The following is an 11,609-nucleotide window of genomic DNA, read 5'->3' as shown; positions in this document are numbered from 1 at the left end:
TTACTTCATAAAATCACTCTGGTTTCAAGATTTTCTTGAGCGAGGGAATCTAACAAACAGCCAACTAAAGAAATCTGTTCAATGAAAAATGATTTCCGATATTTGGTAGATATTTTCATAAAAATTGTTTAACAATATGATACGTTTGGTATGATGTAGTGTTAGTGTAGGTACTGTCAGCAATACAGCAGCTTGCTTGTAGTTGAAGATGTTTAGCTTACATCGAATAAATAAATACTTAACATATTGAACTGGTTTTGTTGTAGGAATGACCATTAGTAGGATAAATAAATTGCACACTATGTTACAAATTATTTATTAAACATCAATTACAATTTCTCTTTGGGCTTTCGATGATGGCGCAAAAGTGTCATTCAATTCCATTGGGTCACTATTGCTAATTTGAGCTCCAGCCATTAATAGATTAATAGCACCTTCTAACTCACTCACTCTCTTGCATACTTCGATTTCTTCTTCTATGTCTTTCATCAACGATGTATATAACCACTGATTTAGTTCCGAAAACGTTTTAATATGACTTCCAAACACATCTACGAAAATATTGGCTGCATCTATAACTACTCTAGAAAATCTACTCTCTCCCAAATTCTTCTTAAAATATTTAAGGAGTGTTCCAATATCTTTTTCATTTAAACCATCCATTGCAACATGAAGAACTTTTCTTCTCAACATTTCTTGTATCAATGCAGCAGTTTTTTCTGGGAACTTAGTAGCAACATAGGTTTTTAAGACGGCTGAAAGAGCTTTAGTGAACTCCATTTTCCTCAAAAACTTGTCATATTCTGGGCCTTTGTTCATCTTTTCCTTCTTCTTTTCTTCTTCAATTATGGAAGATTGAATGTGATCTGGAGCAAATTTAAATAGACCTCGTTTTTCATCTGCGAGTTTGGCTGGCTTTTCTCTTTTTCTTATAGATATAATACCATCAATCATGCCCACTGCAAGAGTGTCATCATCCTTAGATATAGCCATACTGAGTACTGCATTAGGGAAGTCTATGTTGTGTACTACTTTGAAAGTAGATATATCATAGATTTTAACATGTCTATCTAAGGAAGCTGACATGAGCCTGCTGTTATTACTAGCTAGTCTGAGAGTAGTGACGGTTTTATGATGTTGAGAGATATTTGCTAGTAGCTTTCCTCCATTGAAAATATCCCAAACTTTGATTTCAGTTCCTCCTGCACTTATGAAGATGCCTCCTGAAGGTAGGAAGAGTGTTGACTCTACTGGGCTACCATGGTTTACTGTAAGAACTGTTTCATTGGACCTACAGTCATACAGTTTGACTGTATGATCATAACTGCCAGATAGGATGATGTCAGGAGAGATAGGGCTTGCAGCTCCAGCTCTAACATAGTCAGTGTGTTCAGAGAATGTAGCAAGTTTTTCTTCTGTGGCGATGTCCCATAGATTAACAGATTTATCATCTGAGTAACTGAGGATCTTTACTTGGTCCTTTGTGAAGAATGTTCTATGAACCTGAAATAAGAAAAAGTGTTTATGAGTTATAAGTAGTAGAATTATTTAAATAATAATATCATAATTTTTTCTATGAAAATATAATGTACTTACAGGTCCAGTATGGCCAGTAAAGACTCGGAGGACATTTTTAGATTGGACATCAAACAGTTTGACCACTGCTTCTTCGCTACCAGCCACTAAGAGCCTTCCATCACCTCTGAAACACCCTCCATAAGCTGCTTCTACAAATTTTGAAATGTTTTTTGCAACAACTTTTGTTATGGGGTCATATACCTGGAAAATAGGATGTTAGATAAATAAATTAAATATGTATTAAAAATACCATGTGTTCTAATATGAGAAACTTCTTAATTTATGTTGTTCTCATTAATCTCAGAGGGAATATATAACTGAAATTAAAGAAAGGGATGTTTATGATAGCTTTTTGCTTATAATAACTTACCTGGACTCTGACTGAACATGTTGCGGCAAAGTAGTGAGGTTCTACAGGACTGAAATCCAAATAGTCAATAGCTCCAAACTCCTTTACTAAGACCGGTAACTGAAATAAACAGGTACAAATTATAATTTATGATAAATCAATTGTTTGCACAACAATTAATATTAATATACCAAACTTACCCCTAGTTTTTTCCAGTAAATACAATCTTCTGTAAGAACAGATGCCGGTTTCTGGTAAACCGCTTTATTAGTTTTCTTGAATGGGTAAGATATGTGTGCCATCTTATTTACTGTTTTTCTCTACAAAAATGTTAGTTCATCACTCAAATTAAGAAATTCTAGGCTATAACTTCCACAATAACATTCCCACGTTGTTTTGAAACTTTTGACATTGGCAACCTCAACTCTAATTCTTTGATCATAGACTCTAGATTTTTAGGGAGGACAATTTCGTTTTGTTAGCCACGTTAGGAATGTGTCGTTTATTTCTGTGTGTAGTGTGCAGAGATGTTCTAATAAATAATGTGCAATGTAAGGACAATTATACTAGTGTAAATAACTTTTGTAAAAACTTTCTTGTAGCTAATTATACAAGGCAAAAAATCTAAATTACGTAATGTCATGGACCATACGCGTTTAATTATTTACTTTTCCCCCAACTACCACAGATTATACAACGACGGTGTAACATCAATGTCAGAAATGTGCCGTAACAAAATACGAAATTAAATTTAAACATTGACTTATCTTTACGATTATTACTTGTAGTTGGAAAAAAGCAAAAATGTTTAAATTACTCAGCCGTCAGGGCCGCCGTAGTGCCGTAATAAATTTGTTCTCCGAGAAGTTTGAGGTTAGATCAGCCAAAGTATATTACGTATATTCTTCAGCAGGAACTGTGCGATTTCAATCAACGGGTGGAATAGATGCTGGTAAAACAGCTATTTTAGCTGAGAGCATACCGGAACCACCGCCTGTACCGGATCCCGCTACTATTTCAGACTTGACAGGCACAGTACAATCACTTGCCGCTAATGGAGAACCTACATTCGCCAGTCTGGGACTTGGAGGTTGGAGCCCCGTTGGTATGGTCCAGAACTGTCTGGAATTCCTACACGTCAGCCTTGATATACCATGGTGGGGAGCTATCCTAATTGGTACAGTTGTAGTTCGTGTAGCAATGTTTCCACTGGTTATTTTGTCCCAACGAAATACAGCGCGCATGAATAACAATTTGCCAGAGATACAGTTACTGCAGCTTAAAATGTCACAAGCGAGACAGACTGGCAATCAACTTGAGGCGGCTCGCTATGCACAAGAAATGATGGCATTTATGAAAGAAAAAGGGCTGAATCCCTTGAAAAATATGTTGGTTCCTTTAGCACAAGCACCTCTGTTTATCTCATTCTTCATGGGCTTGAGAGGAATGGCAAATTGTCCTGTTGAGAGTATGTCATATGGAGGTATGGCTTGGTTTTTAGATTTAACTGTACCTGATCAATTTTTCATCTTACCACTTATAACTAGTGCCACTATGTGGGCAACGATAGAACTTGGTGTAGATGGTGGCCGACTTGATGCACAAAACATGCAAATGATGAGATACTTTCTAAGAGCGATCCCCATTGTCATGATACCATTCACTATCAACTTCCCAGGAGCAATTTTAGTGTACTGGTGTTCAAGTAACTTCATATCCCTTTTACAAGTAGGTGTGTTGAAAGTGCCTGCTGTAAGAGATTACTTCAAGATTGACAAATTAATCAAGCATTCACCAGACACCTTGCCAATTAAGAAAAAGGGCTTTGTGGCTGGAGCCAAAGAATCATGGACAAATATCAAACTCTCAAAGGAACTGGCAGAAAGACAAAGGGTTGACGAAATGATGTTTACAAAAGCTGGCAAAGGACCCTTACAAAAAACATACAAATTCGATCCAACAAAGATACCAAGTGTTCAAGCAAAACAAAAATAAGTTTTTTAATTATAATTGTTAGTTGTATTTGTTTAGTGTAGATTTATAATAATCTAATAAATATTATTTAAAACAGAATGTTGTAAATTATTTTAACTAAAATCTATAAGTTACTGGTTGTGTTGGTATACTCTCACTGATAGCATAGACACAAATTTTCACTTTTCCGAAAGTACATGTTATAACAGTTTTAACCATACCTACTACACCATTATCCTCAGATTTTAACATTAAAACTTGTATATGCATTTCCAAACTTGTGCATAAGTAGGTTATTAACGTCATAAAAAATGAATAAGCGTTTTCATGCTGGCTTTTAATTAATTACACCATCAGTTGCTAAATGTTGTGCAGTTTATGATGCAATCATTCTTGTTAGTACAATTGTATAATCATAGATGGCGTTGCTTTAAGCGGCAATATCTATTGAAGAAAATAACGTTATAGATAAACTGATGATTAAATACTCAATATTCGATAGGAATAATAAAGTAGAAGGAAATTAGATCGAAAATAATCATTTTGTTTTTTCTTGTCTCAGTTCGCGAGACGCGATGTTTTTATAAAAATTTACCTGCTTACAATCCTGAATCTATAAGTATTTGTAAACCTGCTAAATATATGTACCTATATTCCCGAAAAGTACCTACTGTCAGATTTAGGTAAGTTGGTTTGTTAAAAAATAATCTGACAGTTCAATTTAGGGCAGCAACAATAGGAAAATGTGAATATTGAAATATAAAAACACACTGTCCAAAAATATGTATTGTATTGCCAGTCCGTTGAGCCCAGTCAGAATGTTTTCGACGGAAATAATAATATAGAGGGGAAACCATTTGGCGTTTGAACAAAGCACAGGCTCAAAGGCTGAATGCTTAGGACGCAATTACAGATGTCAAGAGCGGCCCGTGTGAAGAGGCACAACTTTATTAACTGCCTATACCTACAAGAATATTTTTTTACTTCCATCTATCAAGCCGTGTCCATTAGATTATTATGAACGGTACTAGATGCCTACATGCGTAATATTGATGAAAATACGATAACAATTTTGGAACAAGACGCAGAGAGCGAATATTCCCGGAAAATGCGTGGATCACGGTCACAATGACTAGAAATAAGCAATTTCCTATGGAGCGAGCCTACTGGTTTATCCATTAAGTAATCACTTACAATAAATTGTTTGATTATTTAGTATCTATCTAACAATTTATCTCGCTATTTCCAATGGCTGCGAAGATTAGATATTATTTCACAATCAAAAATAATGGAAGTTCAGGGCTCCTTATAAAATATGGTACCGCAAAACTATGTCGTAAAGTTGTTCGCATAAATTGGCCATTACCATTATGTTACAAGCAAATAATGGGATCTCCTTTTAAGAGAATATACGAATAAAAAGGAATAATGGCTTTTATTTGTTATACGTTTCCTGATTATATTATGATTTTACATCGTTATTTTTTATAGCTTGCACGTGTCGCTTCTTATGTTTTGTTTTGCCATTCAAATTCATAACGCTTGAAACATGTTATCTTACACCTGGAATAGGATAATGAAGTAGAGTGAGCATATTCATTAAGTATTCATATTATAAAATAATTGTTACAGTTTAACGAAAATTCGTTGCCACGCTTACGTATAAGCAGTCTGTGTGTATCTGATCTGCGTAGTTCTTTATATCAAAGTACTTCTTCGCTTTCCATCAAAGTAAAAAACAAAATCATCTACAGAGAATTACTGAAATACTTAAATGTGAGTATATAAGGCGCTATCTTCAAGACGCAATACCGTTTATAGTTGAAGAAAGTCCGTGCTTAAATAGTAATGGAGAGCTCCTTTGAAGTAGAAACTTCCGAATTTTGAAGTGGACTCACTCGGGAACTTTGTCGCGGAGACTTGTCTTGTTACAGTTAGTATTATCTATATATTCAGTTATTTCAGGAAATAGAATAAAACATTGGATAGAATCAACGACGGTGAAACTTTGCTCGTTAGTAGATAGGCAATTTATTGTGGGTTGCGATATTGTTGATATTTACTGTAGAGTAGGTTAAAGTAGCAGAAGGTAGGAAGATGTTTGTTTCTCTGCAGATACATGAACCAAAAATATAATTATTTATTTTGTTCGATGCCTCGATTTCCGTCCAAGTTTTTTAAACAAAATGTTGTTACTCTACTCATTTATTACCTAGTAATCTATTAACAACAAAGTTCATACCTACCTACTTACAAAGTACCAAAAAAATGCAAGTACCTAACTATATTCTATTCATTTGCGAGCAGCTAGTGAGTTTCCTATCCAGGAATAAGAATAATGTAGGTAACGTAAAACACTCAAAGATAAATTCGTTCGGACAGCGTTTGTTTCTGCTGAAGATTTATAAGGTAAATCTGGAACAAAAGAATATTACAATCCTACTGATATATGGAACACCCGTGGTGAGTGACGCTTTCTTTAGGGAATCACGCTTACCTACGCTTTAATCTAGATATTTCTGGTTATCGGTCAGCACTTTTTCATAGATATTGATATAGACGTCAGTTTTAACCAACCAAACCAAAGTCTTTTCCCTCTTTAACGTGTGCGGGTTCGAATCCCACCCGGGACAAATATTTGTTTGATGAGCAATGAGTATTTGTTCTGAGTCTGGTTGTTAATTTATCTACATAAGTATGTATTTAGAAGTATATAAGTATGTTTATCAGTTATCTAGTTACCGTAGTACAAGCTTATGCTTAGTTTGGAATGAGACTACCGTGTGTGAATTGTCCCACAATATTTATTTATTTATTTACCTTTTCTTCCTAGTATCTATCTAAAGATACACTCAAATAATTAACTTGTTACGTCTTCTCTGTCTAAAGTATCTCTATAATCTATTATCATTAACAGGTCAACAGTTATGACTACAAACCCTACTTTTATGTTCGCCATTGATAAGTAGTGGGTAATATATCTTAGTTTTCACGCCCATTGGGAATATAAAGAAAACACATTGTATATCAGTTGTTTGTCATCCGGCAAGACGTCAGGGTCGACTGCGAAAATGAATTATCACGAATTCGCGACGCTCCTAGCAGGTAATTTGTCAAAACGGTAAGCCCAATTGCGGTATTTATACTCAACATTGCTCGGTTTCCTCAGTTATGATGATAGACTATTTGTGTTCTAATATTTTTATTGCAAAAAGGCAATATAGAGAAAGGAATAGTAGGCGGGTTCTCTGAAGGCTCATGTTTCCCGGAAGATAGTGTATTTATTGAATAACTGGCGTCCGTTATAAGTTTCATTTCAGTTTATTGATCAGTGGATTCCTCAGTAGGTACTCGATCTAAGTACCTACTCGTTTATATCAGTCGCATTGCATAGTAGTACCTACCATACGTTTCAGCTTTGAGCTTGATAATCTAGTTATTTAGGTTAAGCAAATAGAAAAAATCAAGTATTCATGTCTTAATTTTTGGAAAAAGTAAGGTAGAAAGAATTTAAAATACAAAAATCTGGGTACTTGATATTAGCAAATTTTTCTTGACAAATTAAGCACACAGCAGTCTCCAGACGAATTAGTTCTGTAAATACAAATATTTAGGGTATGTAGATTGGCTCGGCATCTTCTTTCCATCTCATGTACTATATTAAATAAGGTAATGAGATCTTTTTGATTTGTATGTGTAATGAAATTTCTCTGTAAGTAGAGATACTCCACGTAGGCAATTTTTTTTTGAGAATAAAATATGAATTCCACTCAAGAGTCAAAAAAATGCGAACTTGAGTAAAACTGAATTAATAATTCCTATGAGGATTGATCTTTTACGATATGTGTGGATTTTTTTGCAGGGTTTTAGCTTTTATTGAACTTAATAAATAATCTAATCTTTAACTAAAGAGTTAAATATTCTAGTACCTCATTAAAAAATAAAAATACGACGTGTTTCTCAGCACATAAATGTAATGTTACTTTAATTTAAACCCACTTTAAGATGCATAACGTCTTCCAGACCATGGCTCGACTGTCTATAATAACATTTATGTATTCAGTATAGCAGCATCGTTGGCTCGAGTTTTAAGGATTTGTCCACCCGGCCTCAATCTGCGCCCGTCGGGAGCTGTTACATTGAAATATGAGTATTATTACCAACTTTATAGCCGTTTTATTTCATTTCTCCACCAAACATTTTTGTATTTTTATTTATTTGCATGCGTATGAGCGCTTTTGTAAGCATTAAATAGATTAATGCGTAACGAGACTGGTCTAGTCAAGTTATTGTTTTGCCCGCTTTGCATATGCGTTGGCGGAGGGTTTTATGTCACTAGCTTAGGACATTCGAGTAATTTATTTCGTTATGATAAATAACACCCAACGGTGGATTAAATCGTAAAGAACAACTGCACGGCAAACAATAGTATTCAAGAGACTTTTGTTTTTAGTAAATGAATGTGTTATTGCATTTATGTGAAAATTTGACACGGAATTTCTACTATTTCCATCTGAATATTACCGCTACTTGTTTCTACGATGGACATTAATATTAAACAAGACAGACATCGTATATCAATCTGACTAATATTGATTACGAAACTAACGAATTCATATTTTATACCGCACCATTACCATAACTATTCTGGGTTATCGAGGGCACGTACGACATGATTTGTCTCGGCTCCTATAATAACGATTCTATAGTCCTGATAGCATCTTCGACGGGACGAATATTGGCCAATACGCCAATAACTGTGATAGTAGTCTTGTAATAATTAGTAACGCTTCCTCGTGTAGGTTATTTAGAGGTCTGTGGGGTCAATGTACTTAGGTAGTGACGTCATATTGTCTTAGATGTGGGATGAGTGTGGTGTACAGTTTGCGGTTTTCCACAAACGTAGTAAGTACATAATAGGTACACGTGATTAATATACAAACATGTAGCAGATGCATTATTAGGTTGATTCTGTAGTGGTAAGACGAAACATAAGCGGGGTATGTGTAGGCAGATAATCCAGATTATAGTGACCACAATCTTCATTAACGATGGCCCGGGTTGAGTTAGTTTACACGATATTTGCTGTTGATTTAATGTTCTTATAACTCGTGTTACTTGTAGATTATACGATGTAAATAATAGATATACTGCTGCTTCCGGCACAGTTCGATTGTTTGATCAGAATTATATATGTTTTATAAAACAATCCATGCATCACTTCCAATCCATCTTTGCCAAGTAGATGACTCTGGTATAAGTATCATTAATTATTTGTTAATCCGAGAGCTTATGAAAATTTTACGTATGAAACAAGCGCATCTATAGTTTTAATAATATACATATACTACACCAGAAACTGTTTTAAAATATTAAATTATGAAATAAATTAATATTATTATGAACAAAGTTGAAGTTACTCTCGTGATTGAAGCTTCAAGCTTGAACTAAAATAGTTTCTAAACAACTACCTACGCAATTTCCAATACAAACTTGCAGAGCATTGGGATTTCATTTATAGAAAAACACGTATCTTCTTTTAATAAATCTAATATACTAGTACGATTCTATTTGCTGTGGAAAAGTGAAAATAAATAAGAGTCTTATTACACCGATAGCCAATACGCAAATCCTGATATTTACTTCGACAAACACTATGACAATCCTAATGTAAACATATAAGAAGGCTCGCAGCAGTTGTGCCTAAATTACGTATTCGGTACTAGCAGCCTAGGGCAACGATTCGTAGAATGTATTGGAAAATCTAAATAAAATACCACACGATACTGTATCCGAGGCGCCAAATAAAATAAATTGAATCCACTCAGTTTGTCTAGACCCCCAGAGCACATAGAGTGTGTATCACGTTCCACTTGGAAATATATTTGTTTGTATTTCTTTAATTAAATTCTTCAAACAAATCGAATATCAAATCTGAGTGCTGTTGAATGCAGAGGATAATGACATCGGATTTTTGGAATAAAATTGGAGACACAATCTTTTTCGTATTTATTCGCATGACTATTTTTTGAATTATACATGCGTTTGGTTTAATATTCGTGATTTTTATTTAGAAATGCAGACCTACCACGCAAGGGCTAATGAAAAAGTTTTTTTTTTAAATAACAGTCGGTACAACTCTTGGAATATATATATATATATATATATATCAGGTTAGCCTTTCTTCCAAGCTATGTTGGAGTCGGCTTCCAGTCTCACCGGATGCAGCTGAATATCAGTGTTTTACATGGAGCGACTGGGATACCTGGATATGGGATACCTGGGATAACACGATACCCTTCGGTAAGACTGGTTGTCAGACTTTCAAGCTTTTGACTACTGTTTACGACTGTCAAAGATCTTCGAAAATGACAGCCGGGACCCACAATATAACGTGCCTTCCGAAACACGGGGGAACTCGATATGTATAAGATGGTCACCCATCCACAAATCAACTTCGGCAAGCATGACTTAACCTTAGAGATCGATCCGCGCGGCTGTGGTTAACTAAGCCACGAGCTCCTCAATCTCTTGGAATATTTATTTAAAATCAATTCAACTAATCCTTGCCATAGTGATAGATATAAATGCATCTATCGGGGGTCTAAAGTAAAGTCGATTTTGTAAATCCCTTTACGTTCTGTACTTTCTATTGTTTCATCGTACCAATAAGATAAGTCAGTAAATAATATGTTTTAAAAACAATATGATTATTGACTGGTTCATAATTGCCTCTCAGGTTTAATTATACATTAATTCTAATGAGGAACTCGCGGAAATATTTCGAGACTTAATTGAAAAAATATAATGGGTAAATTTATTTAGCCTGTCCATGCATTAAGAAATCTATTAGGACTTTGATAAACTGGAATGAGACCTGTCATTTCCATGGGCAACTTATAAAAGGCAGAAAACCGATTTATTTTGACGTATTTCCACCGAAATAAAAAGGCGAGGAATAGGTACAAATTATTCATAAAAATGTCTATAATCAAATTGCCTCTATTGTGAGTTCGAAGGGAAATTACTTGAACAGAGCGAGAAAGGGAGCCACGCAAACGACATCATTTCTGCGCAAGTAGTCGTTCCATGGAATAGATTATTTTCAAGGGACTTATAAAAGGAAAGTGTCCCTATTTAATAGTGTTTCGAGAGTTGAACTGTCAATGTAGTCGGGTACGGCAATCAGAACTCTGTTCTCGGCCATTGAAGTTTGTTGAGTGACCTTTAATACGGCGTAGGTGGTCTTAATGAGGTTTTTGGACAACTGAAACTGTTCCCTTTGCTGCGGTGAATTTGTTTTACTTTTGGGTTCACTGTGTTTGTATTCTGTGCACAGGTTTCATGAAAATATATTTTTGATACGATTTCAATCAGTTTAAATCACAGTTAAAATATATTATTTTAAGGATTGATGAATAAATCTAAAAGTTAAACTAACCTAAAACCTAAAAGTCGGTTAAAGAGCACTTTTAAAGACATACGATCTATTATTAATTTTCTATTAGTCAACAGTAACAAGTTCTCGTAAAGTTCCTGACAAATAGCCATAGCTTCTACAAACTCAATGTTTTAAATCACTTCGTGTTTGTTCAGTAACACATTTGACTCACCATTTCGGGAGTTTGCTCAAATTATGTGGCGGAACTCGTTCAATAAAGACTAGGAACATTAATTTAACTGTGTTTAGTGTTAGACTACATGTTTG

The 11,609-nt window shown here is 34.7% G+C and overlaps 2 protein-coding genes across 2 annotated transcripts; one reads left to right on the top strand and one right to left on the bottom strand.

Annotated features, from left to right (window-relative positions):
* Positions 1-300: 300 nt before the first annotated feature.
* On the bottom strand, positions 301-2,359 carry LOC142978749 (U3 small nucleolar RNA-associated protein 15 homolog). Its single transcript, XM_076123303.1, has 4 exons — positions 2,128-2,359; positions 1,949-2,047; positions 1,597-1,779; positions 301-1,503 (listed from the first exon to the last, which is right to left on the bottom strand). Exons 1-4 carry the CDS (start codon positions 2,227-2,229, stop codon positions 319-321), a joined length of 1,569 nt encoding a protein of 522 aa, XP_075979418.1. The 5' UTR covers positions 2,230-2,359; the 3' UTR covers positions 301-318.
* A 243-nt stretch (positions 2,360-2,602) lies between these two features.
* LOC142978750 (mitochondrial inner membrane protein OXA1L-like) lies at positions 2,603-4,000 on the top strand. The gene has a single exon (XM_076123304.1). The coding sequence runs from the start codon at positions 2,732-2,734 to the stop codon at positions 3,920-3,922; it is 1,191 nt and encodes a 396-aa protein (XP_075979419.1). The 5' UTR covers positions 2,603-2,731; the 3' UTR covers positions 3,923-4,000.
* The last annotated feature ends 7,609 nt before the right edge of the window (positions 4,001-11,609 follow it).

The sequence above is a fragment of the Anticarsia gemmatalis genome, chromosome 15 (genome assembly GCF_050436995.1).
Source record: "Anticarsia gemmatalis isolate Benzon Research Colony breed Stoneville strain chromosome 15, ilAntGemm2 primary, whole genome shotgun sequence".
Taxonomy (NCBI): domain Eukaryota; kingdom Metazoa; phylum Arthropoda; class Insecta; order Lepidoptera; family Erebidae; genus Anticarsia; species Anticarsia gemmatalis.
The sequence above is the reverse complement of the archived record's forward strand: the minus strand, read 5'-3'. Positions and strand labels throughout refer to the sequence as shown.

Excerpts from the sequence above, each read along its gene's own strand:
- LOC142978749 (XM_076123303.1), bottom strand. The coding sequence starts at position 2,229 with ATGGCACACATATCTTACCCATTCAAGAAAACTAATAAAGCGGTTTAC. Across the intron at positions 2,048-2,127 it reads TTTACTGGAAAAAACTAGGG|TTACCGGTCTTAGTAAAGGA; the intron begins GTAAGTTTGGTA and ends TGTTTATTTCAG. Across the intron at positions 1,780-1,948 it reads CATGTTCAGTCAGAGTCCAG|GTATATGACCCCATAACAAA; the intron begins GTAAGTTATTAT and ends CCTATTTTCCAG.
- LOC142978750 (XM_076123304.1), top strand. The coding sequence starts at position 2,732 with ATGTTTAAATTACTCAGCCGTCAGGGCCGCCGTAGTGCCGTAATAAAT.